At 43.5% G+C, this 19,130-nt stretch overlaps 2 protein-coding genes across 2 annotated transcripts in view; both read left to right on the forward strand.

Annotated features, from left to right (window-relative positions):
* The window catches only part of Ropn1 (rhophilin associated tail protein 1), a 28,779-nt gene extending 22,931 nt beyond the window's left edge, over positions 1-5,848 (forward strand). The window contains exons 5-6 of the mRNA XM_032899266.1: positions 3,731-3,906; positions 5,653-5,848. Of these exons, the coding sequence (XP_032755157.1) occupies positions 3,731-3,906; positions 5,653-5,719 (243 nt within the window). The 3' untranslated portion in view covers positions 5,720-5,848. The remainder of the gene's footprint in view (positions 1-3,730; positions 3,907-5,652) is intronic.
* Positions 5,849-15,538: 9,690 nt separating this feature from the next.
* Positions 15,539-19,130, forward strand: part of Ccdc14 (coiled-coil domain containing 14) — a 34,419-nt gene continuing 30,827 nt past the window's right edge. The window contains exon 1 of the mRNA XM_032900151.1: positions 15,539-15,690. Coding sequence (XP_032756042.1) covers positions 15,661-15,690 — 30 coding nt within the window. The 5' untranslated portion in view covers positions 15,539-15,660. The remainder of the gene's footprint in view (positions 15,691-19,130) is intronic.

Genomic DNA, 19,130 nt, shown 5'->3' on the forward strand with positions numbered 1-19,130 from the left:
CCCACCATGTGGGAAGACAGTGAGATATCCCATCTGTGAAGAACAGGCCATTGCCAGCCCTTGATCTGGAACTTCACCTTGAGAACTATGAGCAATAGGTTTCTGATTTGTATTGAATCTCTGAGTCTAAGACGCATTATTATCGAAGCCCAAGCAAACTCAGAGAGTCGAGGTATCGCCATGTTGAGGGCTCGAGTTCCATTTAACCCATATGACCTTGTAGACCAGTCTAGTAGATATTTTTCCTTCCTTTGCAAGCAAGCTATGGTCTTTGACCATCTGGAAAAGCAGGTTTTGCTCCTGTTAGAAGAGTCTTCAGATCTCATTTGCACAGACACACCCAGATACACAGACCAAAATGAAATAAAATAATTTTTCTAAGTATTATTTCCTAGGATGTTAAAATCTAAAGGCTCAGATGAATAATCACTAAACGTTTAAGGTCAAACGCAGCTCACGGCCTGCAAGGACTGTGCTATCAACTTACGACAGGCGAGGTGGTCCACACAACTAAACGGTATTGTCTAACAGTTCTGGAGGCCAGATTTGAGGCCTCCTTTGCTGATATATGGGGAGCTTCCTTCTGTGTCAGCCTGAGTCCGCACAGCTCAGATCTCCTTGCCATACTCTGCACACCAGACGTGTTGAATTAAGGTTCGTCCTAATCATTTCATTGCAGCTTAATTAGCTTTTTACCATTGCTGCTGAGTGACATTTTGATTTGGTTTGGTTTTGCGACAGGATGGCCTTGCAATGTCCATCCTCCTGCCTCAACCTCTTGAGAGCTTCAATTGCAGGCATGTACCATTTCGTTCATTCCTATTAAGTCTTTCCAGTCAAGGTCTCAGATTCTAGGATTTAGGACTGTGGTGCCAGTAAGTTTTCAGGAACTCCAAAAAACCACCAAGGAGCGGATTCCGATGTAATTGCATTAGGGTCTCTTTATTACAAGCTAGGGCTACCTGTCAACCCTGACAGCAGGACAGGAGGGCGGAGCCACAAGCCTAGTTTTAGGCAAGCATTTATAGAGAAAAGCAGACAAGCAAGGGGGTTTCTATCCTGGCACACATTTGATTGTGGGTGGGGGGGTGGGGGGGCACCATGGCCTTTAACCTAATTGGCTGGTGCTGGGAGCCAAACCGTAAACTTAACTTCTGCTTTTCTCTTGATTGGTGGTTGTTAGGAAGTGAAGTGCCAGGGACAGACTTGCAACCTGGAGGTGCAGATTTGTTGGGGAGTAACCTGGAAACTGCTGCTAGGTGCTGATTGTTAATTAACTGGAGTTCAACCTTAGGTCAGGTTCTCAAAGATGGAGTCTGAAACCAAAAGATCTGGTCTCTCAGGACTTCAACATAAGAAATTGAAGGGAGGATAGTTCATCCTTTAACAGCACCCTAATTATCCTCTAACAGCACCCTAATAAGAAGAGGATAGCATAATGAAGTAGGGGGATAGAATTACTTTAGAGAAGTAGGAAATGCTACGGGCAGAATTAGGGAGCTCAGCACACACACTCACGCTTGCAAACATCCTCCAAACCACTCCTGTGTTGATCTTGTCACACACTTAGGAGTATTTTGATATATATTATATATATTATATATATCAAAACAATTTAAACAATTGTACATTGAAGATCCTATTTCATAAAATGTTTTTTAAATGGAAATAAAGTTTAAATATTAATTCAAACTGAATAGCAATCCATTAGGTCAAAAGACATTTAAAATCACTGCCGTTCAGTAAAATGGGCTCTAGGAAGAGGAGGCAAATTTACTCACATCCTCTTAGCCCTTACAGTAAAATAAGGACCATGCAGACAGTCGTCATATTCAAGGAGGTATGACAGCTGAACATCCACAAAGTTGCCAATGAAGGGGACCTCCCTGGCCAGTCGTGAGAGGACATGTAGCAGCTGCTTAATTACCCTAGGACACTTAGCTCTACTCAGGACTAGTTCTTGACTGATTCCTGGAGGATGTATATAAATCTTTACATTGGCAGTTTTAGCAAGCCAGCAAGATCTGTGTGTGTGTGTGTGTGTGTGTGTGTGTGTGTGTGTGTGTGTGTGTGTGTCTGTCTGTGTCTCTGTGTGTGTGTGTGTGTGTGTACAAAAAATAAGTCATGGGGTTGGGGATTTAGCTCAGCGGTAGAGCGCTTGCCTAGGAAGCACAAGGCCCTGGGTTCGGTCCCCAGCTCTGAAAAAAAAGAACCAAAAAAAAAAAAAAGTCATTTTTTTCTGATGCTGTGATAAAACTCTGACTATCGTCAAATTGGGGAGGAAAAGATCTATGTCACCTTATACTTCCATGTCACAGTCTGTCATTGAGGGAAGTAAAGGCAGGCGCTCAAGAATAAACCATGGGGGACTGCTGCTCACTCCATAGCTTTTGCCAATAGCTTTCTTATGTAGTCCAGGGCCTCCCCACCTAAGGATGGTGCCGCCCGCAGTGGGCCTTCATCGGTTAGTCGTAAAGATAGACATGCCCACAGGCCAATCTGATCACGACAATGTTTCTAATGAGGTTTCCCCTTCCAGGTAGCTCTAGGTTGTGTGAAGTTGACAATAAGAACTTACCAGAAGAGTGATATATTTTAGATGATTTTACTTATGTAGATCCCCGTGAAGAAACATTTTTATCTTATGGGACTTCCAGTCCAGAGACGTACATTTCTCTTAACTCTTCCCCCTGTTATGGCTTTGCCCCAGACATCTTTTTTGGGGTGTGTGTGTGGTATAATATATATCTAATATATATTAGATATAATAATATATGTAGATGAAACTTTAGAAGGCAAGATCGGAAGACAATAAGAGACATTTCTAATTTTCTCTTTTATTTCATTTACTTACTATGCATGTGTATGTACATGGGCAGAGTCAGAGAACAGTTTGAAGGAATTGATTCTCTTCTTTTAATATAGGAAAAACTGAGAATAATAAGTCGATGTCCTGAGGGCTCTACTAGACTTGCTTGGGAAATACTAAGTTGTACAGAACAGAGTTAGTTAAAGGAGTGCTCCGGTTCTCTTGTTAGGGAAAGCGTGCCTGTGCCAGGCAGGCAGAGTGACCCTGGCTAACAGACACCTGGGAAAAGCAGCCTCTTTGTCTTGAGTAACATTTTATATTGTAAATCTCCCCCATTCTTTCAAAATAACTAAAACGTGCAACATGTTTAATTACTCACAATGTAACTCAGGGCCATGAAACTAGGGAAGCTGATGGAGATTTCTGGGAGCTCCTTTCTGGGCATTAGCCAGGACTATGTTTGTGCTATGACGTCCTCTGAGTGATCTCCCATTGGGGAGGCTTGTTAATTCCCTAGCCCTTTCAACCTGTGGTTCCAGAGAATTAAACTAAGGGCACGGGGCTCATGCCCAACACCTTTTCTCACTGAGCTATCCTACTGGTCCAAGATGGTGCTAATTTTGTAGGGTGAAGAACCAATTCTCCTTTGAAGAGGTTACTCTAATTAAACTTAACAAACACCTTAACATATTTAGCAGCTTAAAAATTGAATTTCCTCCAGGAAGAAATAGGTAAGACATTTATTGGCCAGTATATTTAGAATAAATTGACTGATACATGTTAAGCTCTCTAGGCTCTTGGGCCATCCTCACACCATCTCACCTAAGTGATAGTTTTGTTTTCTTTCTCCAGTCTAAAGGGATCTGAGGGATCTAGCCTGGAAGAGTGACTTTCTCCTCCTTCTGTCTTATGGTTTTCTAGACCATTGCCAAAACTCTCAAGATAGTGTGTGAAGTTTTATCCAGTGACCATGATGGAGGACCACCCCGGATCCCTTTCAGCACCTTCCAGTTTCTGTACACGTATATCGCTGAAGTGGATGGGGAAATCTCTTCATCCCACGTTACCAGGATGTTAAACTACATTGAACAGGAAGTGTGAGTAAACCTCTCAGATGGGAAGGAACAGTGCACTGGGCTGTGGATCTAGGTGGTCCGGAGGGAGGCTGCTGCTGACAGTCCCTGTCAGAGGATAGCTTCATCTACAATTTTTAATTTTAAAATGATGCAAAAGCATTTGGATTCAGTAGAAACTAAATTTCAATCTTTTAAACATTGATAGAACATCCTCCGCTAGCAATGTTTGCAATATAGTAACCTCCCCTGATGCTGACAGATGCTGCAGGACAAAGCTCCCAACAAGACTCTTTATCACTAGGGAAGTAAAACTCTATAGTGTACTGTGTGGTTGAGCTGGTGTGGCCCAATTATGTTGAATGTATTAAAGCACATTGTTGACATGATATTTTCTTTAAAAAGTTTTTAAATTTAAAGATGTATTGTTATTTTTTAATGATGAGGTGGACAATGTATTTACAAGTGCAGGTGCTCTTGGAGGCCAAAGACGTCAGACCCCCTGAAGCTGGAGTTACAGGTGGTTATGAGCCAACCAGCATGGGTGTTAGGAACTGAACTCAGATTCTCTGCAAGAGCACTATACACCCTGAACACCCCCACACACTCAGAGCCATCTCTTCAGCCCCTCAACGTGGTATTTTCCATTTACAATGGAGAGTCAAGGACTCGGTCTCCATCATAAATCAAGGCATATCTGCAAATTCTTTCTGAGGAACACGAAATACCGATTTGAGGAAAGGAAGGAACAGTACAGGAGAGTGATCCTTGTGGGGCTTTGGAGTTTCATAGTTAGGAACAGCACCTGAGAACATGTTGGAAATGCAGGATCCAAGGCTTCCCCTGTGAATTTGTAGAGTAAGACGTTCTAGGGATAAGGCCTAGGAATTTGTCTGAATAAACCTGCCAGGTGCCCCTGGGCTTAGCTTAAATTACAGAGGAAGAAGAGGTGGAGGCAGAGGAAGACCGAGAAGAAAGCCAAGGAGGAAGAGGGGAGGGAGGCGGAACAAGAAGGGGTTGGATGCAGGAGACTGGGTAGTCAAGAGTCAAGAAAAGGGGCCAGCAAGATGGATCTACCAGTAAAGGTGCTTGCTGGTCAAGCCTGGTGACCTGAGTTTGTTCTTAGACCCCAAGTGTTGTAGTGACTTTTCTATTGCTATGAAGGGAACCCACGTCCAAGGCAGCTTACAGAAGAGTTTGTTGAGGTCATCCTTGAAGTTCCAGAGGTTAGAGTCCGTGACCATCTTGTCAGGAGACTATGGCCTCAGGCATGTCACTGGAACTTACATCAGCTCCATAAGAGTCAGGCAGAGAGAGAGAGAGAGAGAGAGAGAGAGAGAGAGAGAGCGCAATAGACACTGGAAATGGCATGGGCTCTTTGAAGCAGTAAAGCTCTCCCCTCAGTGATGCACTTCTATCAACAAGGCCAGACCTTCAGTTCTACCAACTGCAACCTGAATACTAAAATATGAGTCTATGGGGGCCATTCTCATTCAAACCACCAGGAAAGATGGAGAGAACCATCTCCACAAAGTTGTCCTCTGACCTACCTGCACACCTACACCATTCACTCACTATAATTAAAAAAAAAAGGTTCTTTGGGATAGGAGTGAAATTAACTTGGTGTGATACATACACATCATACATACATTCATACATACATACATTCATACATACATACATTCATACATACATACATTCATACATACAATGTATGTTTTAAATTGATTGCTAAACAAACTAATTCCAGATATCTGTCTTTCCGAACAGAATTGGTCCTGATGGCTTAATCAAGGTGAATGACTTTACTCAAAATCCAAGGGTTCGGCTGGAATAAAAGCACAATTTTGGCAGTTTTAAAGGAAGATACAGAGGTGGCTGTACTTCAGAATAGCTGAACTTCATGCACCATCTAAAGTCAATTTTCTTTTATGACTGGTACAACTAATAAACAATTAGCCAGGAACATGTGGAAGTCATATTTAAAACTGTTGGGACAAGACACTGGCACGAGGTACAAAAGTGGCTGGCCAATAAACACACATCTGGAGTCAAAGCCAGACTGGATTTAAAAGGCAGATTGCCGACTGGCAGGTGACGATGCTTGGTGATGACTGGGTGTAATTTACACCCGTATCACGGCCCTCGGGCCTTTACTCATTTGCCGCTCCGATTGTCGGCCCTATTCTCACCGTGTATCCGATCACTCATTTACTGTCGACCTCTATCAAGGTATAAGGTTGCCAGATATAAGTCCAAACACCAAACCGAATTTGACTCTCAGATAAACAACAAAAGTTCGCATGGTTGATTAGTTGATTTTGTTAAACTGGGCAATCCTAGGTGGAGACAAGGGGGCTTCCAGGCATTTGTAGCTAAATCGTATGTGAGTTTTTCCCTTAGAAAGCTCCAGGGTTATACTAGGGTATGAATGTAAGTCACTTAAAGGAAACCTGAGAAGGACTAATAGGATGTTTCAGAAATTAATATATCAACAGATTCTTGTGAAACATTATGTATGTGGTATGTCCCTTCAATGAACATCCCCTCCCTATAGAGAGCAAGTCGTCCTGACACATTCTTAAGGGATTTTCTTTATTGAAGGAAATAAAAAATGAATAGGCTGTGATTATTAGTGTGTGTGTGTGTGTGTGTGTGTGTGTGTGTGTGTGTGTTTTGTGTGTATGTGTTTGCATGCCTGTAGGCCAGAGGATGTCCCGATGGTATCTTCCTCAATCTCTCTCCAGCTCTTTATTTGCTGTGTGTCTGCTCTTTCCCCTTTTCTGTTTTAATTTAGGGTCTCACTTTGTCTTACTGACCCCACCTGAAATACTCTGTAGACTGCACTAGTTTGAACTTACACAGAACCTCCTGCCTCTGCCTCCTGAGTGCTGGGATCTCCAAATATCTGCTTGTTTCTGCACAACCTCTAACCCCTCTTTGCCCACCCCATCCCCCATCCCCCATCCCCCATCCCAGAACTGTGGCCAGCCTTTTAAAAATAAAATATTTTTATTAATTAGAGAATTTCATACAGTGTATTTTGATCATATTCATCCCCCTGTTCCTTTCAGACTCACCTCCAGTCTCCTCATCTGTCCCAAATTGGTGTCCGTTGTTTGCTTGCTTTAATAAACCAGAGTACAAACTGTGCTTGCCCTGGGATTCTGAGGATCTGAACTCAGATTCTCTTGCTCCCACGGCAGGGGCTTCACTCACTGATTTATTTCCTTAGCCTCTTGACTACTCTCAAGATCAAGTGAGCCATGTTAGCTTGTATCCATATATATCTCTATGGAAATTAGGGAGAAATGTATCTGTTAGTGTTTGAGGTAAAGGAAGATTATTGTGGGAAGTCATTATGGATCCTTAGTTTCTCCTAGAGCAGAAATGCTCTTTTGTATACTTGCAGGGGATGGGGAGACAGTAGGATGTAACTAAGCCTGCTTGCCTTCCTGAGCAAAACTCAAGTCCCTGTTCCGTTCATTAACGTAGGGAGAAAAGGGCCCTTATACACTTGGAAAAACAGAAACTGAGTCTCGCTAGCCTTGAGCACGACCTAGGATTAAGACTGAAATTTCACCCGTTAAAGTGTGTGGATTAGTGTACAGATGGGAAGTTACTGACTGCACTGCGTTCAGCAGTAGACAAAGTGACATCATTGTTACATTGTTGTTCTTTAAAAGAAAAAAAAAGCGTGTACAGCCAAATAGTGGGTGGAGCCTGCGGATTCCTCAGGGAAGAATAGGAAGAAGGATCGAGGCCCCCAAGGGGATAAGAACTCTACAGGAAGACCAACAAAGTCAACTAACCTGGACCTTTGGGGCTCTCAAAGTCTGAACCACCAACCAAAGCGCATACATGGGCTGGACCTAGGCCTTCCTATACATAAGTAGCAGATGTGCAGCTTGGTCTTCATGTGGGTCCCGTACAACTGGAGCAGGCGCCAACCCAATGATTGTTGCCTGTGTGTGGGATGTGTTCTTCTACCTGGGCTACCCTGTCTGGCCTCAGTGGGAGAGGAAGCACCTAGTCTCACAGAGACTTGAGGTGTCAGAGTGGGTAGAAAAGGAGAGGAGGGGGGTGAGAGGAAGGATTGTGGGAGGGGATGACCAGGAGGGGGGCAGTGAGCTGGATGTAAAGTGAATAATTAAAAAATAAAAGGAAAAAGTGGGGTGTGTGTGCGGGTGCGTGCGTGCGTGAGTGCTTGAGGGAGAGAGAGAAAGGAGAGGAGGAATGTGATAGGGGACAACCTGGGGTGTTGGTCCTGCCTTCCACCTGGTTTTGTTACAGTTCTAAGGGTCTTGAAGAGGTTTGTTAAACTGCCAGTTAAATACAAAGTTTCAAGTGCAACAAAGAAGTCTACAGTACAAACAGTAACAGAATCAGCAGCTGAAGAAAGGCTTCTCCAAAGCGTGTGGAAACACACCTAGCAAGCACACAGAAAGACTCTGCTAATCAGAGGGCGAACTAGGGAAACTGAAGCCCAGATTCTTCCTAAGGGCTGTGATTTTATTTCCATTTTAATTGTTGTTTTGTGTTTGCTTGTGTACTGGCTAGTTTTGTGTGTCAACTTGACACAAACTGGAGTTATCACAGAAAAGGAGCCTCAGTTGTGGAAATGTCTTCATGAGACCCAGCTGTAAGGCATTTTCTCAACTAGTGATCCAGCAGGGAGGACCTAGCCCATTGTGGGTGGTGCCGTCCCTGGGCTGTCTTGGCTTCTATAAGAAAGCAAGCTGAGCAAGCCAGGGGAAGCAAGCCAGTAAGTAACATCCCTCCATGGACTCTGCATCAGCTCCTGCTTCCTGACCTGCTTGAGTTCCAGTCCTGACTTCCTTTGGTGATGAACAGCAATGTGGAAGTGTAAGCTGAATGAACCCTTTCCTCCCCAACTTGCTTCTTGGTCTTGATGTTTGTGCAGGAATAGAAACCCTAACTAAGCTTGTTTTGGCTTGTTTTGAAGTCTTTGACGGGTCTTCCTCTGCTAGCTTAGGGTTTTGTCAGCTGGAAGAAAACCAGGATGACTGATTAGCTCCCAACTGTTTTGTAGACGATCCTGATCCTACCTTGAACTTGAGTCAGTTCATCAGCAGGGCCTATTGGCAGGAGAAGACACTCACAAGGCCTTTGTTTTAAGCTGCCAGGCTTTTGTCTCAGCTCCAAGGGTGAGGAAGAAGCCATCCATTTCAGAACTTCCCAGTCTTTTTTAGTCATGGCCCCTGTCCTTGCTGACCTGTCAGGGAATCTGTCTTAACGCCTGGCCCACAAGATTTTCCTGTCCTGTCCTGTCCTGTCCTGCCCTGTCTCTTTGTAGAAACACTGGGAGTACAAATGTAGGCAGCCTCATCTAGCTGTATGTAAATTCTAGGTATCCATACTCAGGCCTTCGCCCTGTGTGTCAGGTGGTTTACCCACTGAGCCGTCCCCCTAATGCTATGTTGTTCTGTTCCTCAGGTTACAATTGGTGTCTATCGTTTCCCTCCTATTCTCTACACTATTTTGCTAAGCCAACAATACTCACCAGAATCGTATCCTCCAACAAGTGTGAATCAGTCACTCTTAGCATTCACCCCAAGGGGCAATACAGCGCTGTCCTCCAGTGCTATGCCATATGTATCAGTCACTTTCCTGTTGCGGTAATAAAACACCATGACCAAAAGCAACTGAAGGAAAGGATACACCTTTCCTTCTCCAAGCTGCTTTTCTCAAGTATTGGGTCACAGTGATATCAAATTTTGAATACAATAATAACCGATATTCATTCAGCATTTACCACATACGAAAGCCAATAGGAAACACTTGTAAGTACAGTCTCAAATGTTTCTTTGAGTCGAACTATATGAATTCTGTGCCATTATCCAACATTATAGATGAAGAAACTGTCTTAGAACAAAGATTTTTTTAAAGTCACTGAAAAATGATTTGAAACCAGATCCATGTGACAAACTGTGCTGTCTTGCTCATATGCACAGTGACTGACCACATATAGAACATCCTACCTCCAGAAAGGATTCCAAAATTCCCCTGGGTTTACTTAAGGGCAGAGTAGTGTATAAGGGAGATAATCCTAGAAAGTATGAGAAGACAGAATAAGACAGTTGTGGAAAGAAAGGGTGTTATCTAGCCTACTAGCCTTAGATCGCCGTTTGGCTGGGGACTTCTAGGAGACAGTGTAGAGCATATCAGATATTCTAGTCTGGAGCGTGAAGAAGTTCTTTACCCATCATTGTTAAGGGTAGCTTCCTCACCAAAGTTCTGTTATTACCTAAAGCAGTGGTTCTCAATCTTCCCAATACCATGGGAATACAGTTCCTCATGTTGTGATGACCCTGGGCTGTAAAATTTTTTTACATTGCTATTTCGTAACTGTAATTTTGCTACTGTTATGTAAATGTGTGAGATGCAGATATCTGATATACGACCCCCAAAGAGGCCATGACCCAGGGGGTTGAGAACCACTGGCCTAAAGATTTAACTTTTTCCATGGTCTTTTGTCCAGGCTTGTTCCTTTTGTGACAGAAAACAGCTGTGGCAGGAAGCCACAGGTGCACACAAACAGCCACCAGGATCTACACTAGGCCGTCACAGAGACTTTAATGAAGTTTTAATATTTCATCACTGTTACTGCCTCTCCATAGGTCTGACAAAAGTCCCCAGAGGCTGCCTGCAGGGCAAGGTGTGACTGACAAGGATCTGTATTAAAATTCACAACATAACCCCACCACCCCGACCGGAACTGCTTGTGTTGAGATTATTCCAAGGAAACCCTTGACCCTTGCTGCCAATGCCCTTGTCAGACCTGTCCCTCAGGCCCCTTTCACACTCAGCCATTTCTGAATCCTAGCGTGACCCGGGCCAAGCTGTCAAACGAAGATCCTCAGAGCAGATGGTGTGTGCTTCTCCCTTAAGGAAAAAAAAAAAATTCAGGAAGCAATAAACTCAGGATTTTATAAAGAAAAAAGAAGTGGGTTCCTTTTTTTCCCCTCTAAATTAAGCTATTTTGATTAGAGTGAGGGCTGCAGATACATTTAAAGCTTTGGTGAGAAATGCAAACCCGTGGCTTAATTCTGTTTCCCTGTGTTTCAGGCTCTGCCACCTCCTCCATGCTGGTTAATTAGGGGATCCTCCCCCTACCACCCCTTGTTAGCTAATAACTCCCAGGATCACCTTGTCACACAATAGGAGCTGGGCTCTTGAGTCTGCAGAGCTGGTTTTGAATTAGGTTAGAAGTATCTTTACCTGAAATTCTTGGAGTGGCTCCTGAACGCCTATGATGATATTCTGTGCAAATATGTTGCAGAAATGTACACATTGGCATTTTTTTTTCCTCTGAGGGGAAAAACCTCACAAAGCTTTCAGTGAGTCTTAAAGTTGTAAAGGTCAAAAAAAAAAAAAACAAAAAACTTTGGGTTGGAAATGGTTCCAGAAAGTACCGAAAGCCTTGGGGAAGGCAGCAGAATAGTTCTCAAGTCTTTCCACACCCAGCTGAGCTCACCGTGCACCCAGCAAGTGACATTACACACAGCCTCTTGCTTTTGGTTCTTACATCTGGCTTTAAATCTGTGTTTTAAAATTCAGACCTTCATATACGTGCCACTTTAGCTTCCTCTTGAACGTGGTCAAACACGAACAAAGACATATGTCCTTGAAAGATGAATTATTTGGGAAGTCATGGGTCCAATCAGCTGAGTTGTAAAAGGACTGAATAGAAAAAAGGTAGAATCATACACTCACATTAGTAGAAGAACTAAGACTTCCATGTCAGGCTCCCAGGACTGGTTCTGGGTGACCCTGAATCTTGGGCATTCAAGTAGCTGGCAGCCCCAGATTACCATAGGCATTCAAAAAAAAAAAAAAAAAAAAAAAAAAAAAAAGACTTATTTTCTTGAATTATTTTTAAATTCCTACCACATGGAAAGCATTTCGCTAGACAACAGAGATTTTCACTGAATAAGGCAAAGTGTCATTCACAGATGAAAAGTTCTACTTGAGAACACAGGCGTAAAGCTAGCCGTGAGACTATGGCGATGGGGCCGGAGAGATGGCTCAGCTGTTAAAGGCCAGGCTCACAACCAAAAAGGTAAGATTATGACGATGAGAATTGGAGCTGCCCCATCTTACCCTGGGGCACACAACCTTGCATGCAGGAGCAGGATAGAGGTGGAAAGAAAGCTTTCCTTGAGCTAACCTGAGAGCACACTCAGAAACTTTCCGTTGAATGAGACGTCTCAGCCCACATCTTCTCCAAGTTCCAGGACCACACACCTACCAGTCACTGACCCAGTCCACTGTGGAGTCACTCCAAGGCTCTGCATAATTCAACATGTCCCTAGACACATCCTGGTTGTCATTCTTCCACAGCAAAATGTCTGGGGGCAGGGGCAACGAGCCTGTGACTTCCCTATTGTCAATTGTCCCTGAATAAAATGCGTAAAACAGTCTACCCTCAAGTCGGGACCATTTCCCCTCCTGTGCCCTTTCAAATGTGTCCTTTCCAGCCTTCCCCTTAAGACCTCTTCCCCATCCTTCTCAATGCCTTCATCCTGAACGTAGACTTCTGTCAGTCTTTTCTGGATAGGAACAGAAGATATCCCAGTTTTTCAATAGACGAAGCTTCACAGCACCACGGGCAAAGGGAGCCATAGAGGAATGCTGAGGAACACGGGAACCAGCAAACCATTATCACCCTTACGACCAAGATAATATTCTATTAGAGCCTCGTGAGAACTGGATCGCAGGAACTCAGAAGGATCAGCACACCTCAACCTCACTTTTTCTTTCCTGCCTTCCGGTGGTTATTCTTGTTAACGAAACGAGACCTGAAGCCTGTTAGGTCAGGTTCTCTAAGATAGAGTCTGACCCCAAAGAATTTGGTCTCTGACCAGCAAGATGTGGCCACTGGCACAATAGACTGTGATGTGAACAACCAACCACTTTCTAATGAGATTGCAGGCCTGCTGCACAGAAGGGAATTCAAAACTCGGTGCTGTACCTGAAAAGCCCATGACCCAGACGTTCATAAGCTGTATGGGGGAAATCTACTGTTGTTTTGCTAAATGATTGTGTTGTCAAATTCTTCTGAACATTTATGTTTAGTCTTGTAAGTCTGTGATATTCTCAGCCTTGGTCAGAGAAGTGTCTTCTTGCAGTGATCACTGGTTAAGCCTCAGCCCTAGTCAAAGTGTTTAGAATAAATGAGCTCACAGATGGGCACTATGATGGGCAGAGTATACCCTAAATGGAGCATCGATATCAGCCCTCATCACTCCTCGCCACACCCAGGGCATATCAGGAAGAGAAGGTATAGAGGATGTGTTTTGGACAGGACAGAAACTCACAACAGCTGAACAAGACCAAGCCAGTCAAAATTCCCCTGTGGATAAGGATGGGCTCACGGAGGCCCCACCTCTAGCTGAGAGGCAGTGGTTGCTGAGAGGGAGAATCTTTCTTCTTCGAGAGTGTGGCCACTGGGAGGTTGCCTGTGCTCTGACACATGGCCCTACATCTATGTGCATGAAGCCAGCACCAACTGAACTCGGGGATATCTAGATATCTATATCTATCAACATCTGACGTGAAGTCGGGATATACTGGGAGTCCTGGGAGAGTTGGAAGGGGAAGTGGCAGATAGATATGATCAACATATATGTAACTATTTCATTCTTAAACAACAAAAAATAAAATAAAATAACATAAAATCAAAGCATGAAACCCGAAAGAAAAATATTATTCTCCCCTGTCCAAATTCACTTTCATGCCTCTCCCTACTGCTTTATTTATAATGTCAAGTAACAAGTCAAAAATAGAAAAAGCAAAAGGAAAGACAAGTGGAACACTGCACAGCCATTTTATAATTGTGTATTAATAGGGAAATGCTAATGTGCTACTAAGAGAAAATGGCAATACATATTCAAAGTGTATTTATAGCTGAATATTCACGTAGAAAGGATCTGGAAGGAAACACACCAAAGAGTCAGAAGGATTACAGGAGACTTTTCCTTTCTTCTTCTCTTTTACATACATTCTCTTTTTACATGCATAAGTATGTACTAATTAAGAAAACAATCTTTAAGAAAACTAAATTAAAAAACCATCTGTGGGGCTGGAGAGAGTTGTCGCTGTGATTAAGAGCACTTCCAGCTCTGTCAGAAGACCTGAGTTCAGTCTCCAGCACGGCCCTCAGGAGGTGCACAGCCACTTGTAACTGCAGCTCCAGGAGGTCCTTGGAGGGTCCCCGAGGGATCACAAGGGAAGGCGAAGAGATAAGAATGAGAACGCAGTGCAGGCTGACTTGGTCAACCTGGCTCAGACTTCAGGGAGTCTAAAGCCAGGTGCCTCATTGTCAGCACATTTAAAACACAGTACAACACGGGAAAAGGTTTCCAGGCAACAACAAGTCCAATCCGTCCAATTCTGGGTGCACACAATAAAGCTTAACGTGTGATTACACAGAAACTCTTCTAAGACCGTGAGGGTGGGTTCTACAGCTAAAAGGCCTAGAATCCAGTGTGGTCTCTGACCGACAGCATAGAGGTCAACAGGCCATAGAGTACGTGTCATCTCGCCTAAGGATGGGTAATGGCCCCTGGGAAGAGAGAGTCTGGGATAATGGTTCTGGGGAATTTGGATGAGATCTGCTCCATAGACAGCAAAGAGGTTACCAAGTCATTAACAAAATCCACTCCTGGCTTTCTGGATGAAATAAATATTTGTTTTTTTTATCTTCTCCATTGAGGAGATTAAAATAACCCGTTTCTCTTAGTGCCCCCAGCAAGATCCGATGCCCTCTTCTGGCCTCTGGTGGCATTGCACTCATGTGCACAAACCCATACAGGGACACACACACACACACACACACAGACACACACACAGCGCAAGGCCCTGGGTTCGGGTCCTCAGCTCGAAAAAAAAAAAAAAAAAAAAAAAAAAAAAAGAATTGCTCTTATCAATTGTCATCTCTACAGGTCTCAGGGTTTTAAAAATCAATGCAACCCCTGTTTACAAAGGTAGCCATTTAACCATAGAAAGAAGAATCAACAGAGTTAATTTCTCTCCAACTTGATTCGAAACAACCCCACAGTGTCTCAAGCACCACTCTCTACTTAGGGCAGCTATCAGTGGTAAAAAGACTGTCATTCTTTATCAATAGCAATTATCTCGGTAGAAGAAGTAGGCAGCCAAACCACGAACTGGATAAGCCCCAAATCCCAACCACCGCACTGTCCAGAGAAGTGAAGAATTCTGAAACTGTCAACAAGTTCACAAGATGATGATACCGAGGTTTGATTTCTACTGACTATCAATGACAAATACACTTAAAACAGCACGCAGAGCTTCATGTCACTTCTGAAAGCCAGCAGTAGTCTCTACCCCGGGGTCTAGCAGGCCCCGGTTCCCACTTAAGTCAGTTGAAACCAGCGCTGCAATGCCAGAGAGTTCCTCCGTTGGTCGCCCAGCCCCCGATAGGCCGAGCCCCGAGCCCCGCCCCCGTCTTGCCCCGCCCCCGTGACGTCTGTTGGCCTCTCCCACTCTCCGCCCGGGGTGCGGCAAGCTCGAGCGCGCGGAGTCTGTTGCGCACGCCCAGGGCGCTAGGTCCCGACCCGAAGGAAAAACTTTAGTACCAAAAAGACTATGAGGCGGGGCGTTCCGCAGTCTCCTTCCCGGAAGCGGAAGCTCGGGGGGCGGGACAAGGGAGGTCCGGACGTCTCGGCGGTTAATTCTTTTTTTCTCAAGTATTCGTTTCCCTACGTCTGGGCTCTTCTGAGGCTGAGAGAAATGGTCAGGTCTGGATCTCGACCGGGCCAGGTGAGGGCTGCGGACCTGATGAGTCCACTGTGGGGACGAGAGGTGGCGAGAGGCGAGGGGGATTTAGGAAGGAGTTGGAAAAAGCAAAAACAGTAACGGCAGCGCGCCCGAAGTGTTGAGGAGATGAATGCTATATTCAAGGCATCCGTGCCAGTCTTCAGAGCGCAGAGTTTGGTGTCAGGCCCTGGGTTCGAAGCCCAGCCTTTATCACCAGTGCAATGACTTCTCTTAGCTTTGGTTAATCCTCGCCCCAGATTCAACTTCTCAGCGCTTCCACCGGTGCTTCTATTAACTGATCTTCTGTCTCTCTTGTTGAAGTCTCCCAGTAAGTGGCTGTACCAGTCCTACTGTTTTCAAACGCGTTTCTCTTGATGTTCTCCAGTAACTGCCCAAAGTACTACAGGGGAACCCATTTTTAAGGTACATATTTAACTTGGAACAGAGCCATTTTGGATCCTCTTCCGTCCCCGCTCCCATCCAATCAGGTCCAATAGAGCCAAACTAGTTTTGGCCCTGCTGTGCTCTGGGTGCTCTGCCCTATCGTGCTTCTATGTCTTTTCACATTATGGTGGCCTGATAATTCCACTTTCCATCTGGCCCTCATGTCAAGAACCATCTCTAGAATATTTGTCCGACACCCTCATATCTCCGTTAGTTGGGTGTGCTTCAGGCCACTTTCCACATCTTGTAATCTTCCACAAGTCACTTCACGTTGGACATGGTGCTAGTTGACTACTCCTAAAATATTTCATCTCTGTCTTGGAGATTTAGAAAACACTAGGCATATAGTAGATTTGGAGTTTTACTTTGTTTCCCATCATTTATCAACATACCTGTGATGTTCTCTTTTCTTGCTAATGTATATTTACACTTTTTTCCCCCCAAAACCTGTCTTGAGACTTACTTTTTTGAGTGGATGCATGTTGTCAACGTGTCTAGGAAAATGTGCTCTAGTCATCAAAGAAATGGAAATTAAAACCATGAGATATTTTCTATCACAAAATAAGTATTAGTGAGGGTGTTGAGAAATTGATACTCTTGTATAGTCCTGGTGGGAATATAAATAGTATAATGTCCTCAGAAAATAAGCCAAGCATGGCAGTGCACAACTGTAGTCCTAGTACCCAGGAACCTGAGGCAGGAGGATCATGAGCTTGAGGCCAGCTTGAATAACAATGAGATCCTCATAAAACCAAACCATTTAAAGTGGAGCTGAGGTGATCCAGCCAGCTCCATTACTGGTATTTATTAAAAAGAATTGAAATCAAGATTTTTGAAGAGGTGTTTGCATTTACTTTCATTGCTGTGTTATTCACAATAGCTAAGACATAGAAACAGCCTAAATGTCTGTGAGTGGATGGGTAAAGAAGCTCCGGTCCATACATCTAATAGAACATTATTCAGCCTTAAGGAAAGTCTGCCATGTGCACTAGCAGCTGTGAAGTTTGGGACTTACTTAGTGGGGACAGATGCTGCATGAGTTCACTTACCTGTGCCTGGAGTAGAGCAATTCAGAGAACACGGGGTTGCTACTCAGTAGGTATGTTTTAAGTGTATGGACTCTAGGAATCGGGGAAGCATTGTACCTGTAGGTAATACTTGATTTTGTTAAGGTAGATGAGATGTTAAATATTTTTATGACATTCTTTATAAACGATAAGGAAAATGTAAAAAGCTGTTGAGTGTGGTTAAAACGTTCCAGCATCCAGCTGGAAGGAGCTCCCTCTGACTGACTCTCACGCACCTTGAGCATCCCGTTTTTAAAAGATGTAATTACTTTTCTGTGCATTGGTGTTCTACCTGTATGTCTGCAAGGGTTTCAGATCCTCTGGTACTGGAGTTATAGACAGTTGGGAGCTAGCTTCTGTGTTGGTGCTGGGATTTAACTCAGGTCCTTTGGAAGAGCAACCAGGACCCTTAAAATGCTGAGCCGGTCCTCTGGAAGAACAGCCCTTAACCTTAGCGCCATGTCTCCAGCTCAAGCATTCATTTTTTTAAAACAAAATTTTAATAAACCTTATCATTAAATACTCATTAATAGAAAACACCACAAATGAAAATCACCCAGACCCAAGGTCTGTAGAACTCAGTGACCCTTTGTACAGTTAGAATAGCCACCCTGGAGCTGTGATGTGTCACACTGGATTTCATACTTTCATTGTTGAATAAATATTAATGCCCTTTTCCATCACGGAAAAATGGCAAGGAATCAGAACACAATTGCCTTTCTCTCCTCTTGGGACTCATGCTCATCACCTACAGTCAGTCCTTCTTCATCCCCTAGTGTTTATTCTTTCTTGATTTCTTTTTCCACAGTGTATGCACCTGTACATTTGTTATAAGCACCAGTATTGATAATGGGTCACCCTCTTTAGAATAGGAATCAATGTGTTCACACTAGCCAATCAATAAGGATGAAGGAAAGGTCCTATTCTATTAGTTGAAAACCAGCTAATAAATGTAGAAAGAGTTGTGTAGCTACATAAGTCACCTTTTGATAAACCATGAAACAGGAACCATCAATGGATAGTTAGACTACTGAAAGAGGGTTTGAGGATATCCACATAGTGTCAGGATAGCTTTTAGAAAGATAAAAATAGTATGTTTGTTTGTTTGTTTTTAAGACAGGGTTTCTCTGTGTGGCAGCCTGGAACTTGTACTGTAGACTCAGACTCTTGACTGTGAACTCAGAGATCTACCTGTCTCTGCCTCTCCAGCTCTGGGATTAAAGGCGTGTACTACCATGCCTGGCAAAAATAGTAATCTTTAATGACGAAAATCCTGGCAGACACCATCTGAAGTCATTGTATATCACCAGTAATGGGACAAACCACTATCATTTGCCTGCTTGTATTGAGAATGACATATCTCTTGCTGTATTCTTGCCAGAAATACATAACCTGACTCTGTTCATGGGGAAACAGTCAATCTAAATATCAGAGAACCATATGCAGAATGATTAACCTTTACTTTTTTTTTTTTTTTTTTTTTTTGGTTCTTTTTTTTCGAGCTGGGGACCAACCCAGGGCCTTATGCTTCCTAGGCAAGCGCTCTACCACTGAGCTAAATCCCCAACCCCTAACCTTTACTTTTTAATATGTCAAAGATACAGAACATAAAGACAGCCCAAGGTTAAAGGAGATTCCAGGTTAAAGGAGATTCGAGAACCATAACAATTAAGTGTACCACGTGATCCTGGATTGGACATGAGTTAGTCCTTGTTTTTTCTATAAAGGACAAAATTGGGATAAGTATAATGTAAATCAGGTCTAGATTAGAGCATAATGCTAAAGTTTTCAATTTTTGTAGCTATATTAGAGAATTTTGTTCTTAAGAAACATTTAGGAATATTATAATCCTGACCTATTTTGAAGTGGGCAGACAAAAAAATATTGCTCTCTATCTGTTTTGGGATTATGTATGTCAGACAAAACATTTTT

This window comes from Rattus rattus, chromosome 4 (genome assembly GCF_011064425.1).
Source record: "Rattus rattus isolate New Zealand chromosome 4, Rrattus_CSIRO_v1, whole genome shotgun sequence".
Taxonomy (NCBI): Eukaryota; Metazoa; Chordata; class Mammalia; order Rodentia; family Muridae; genus Rattus; species Rattus rattus.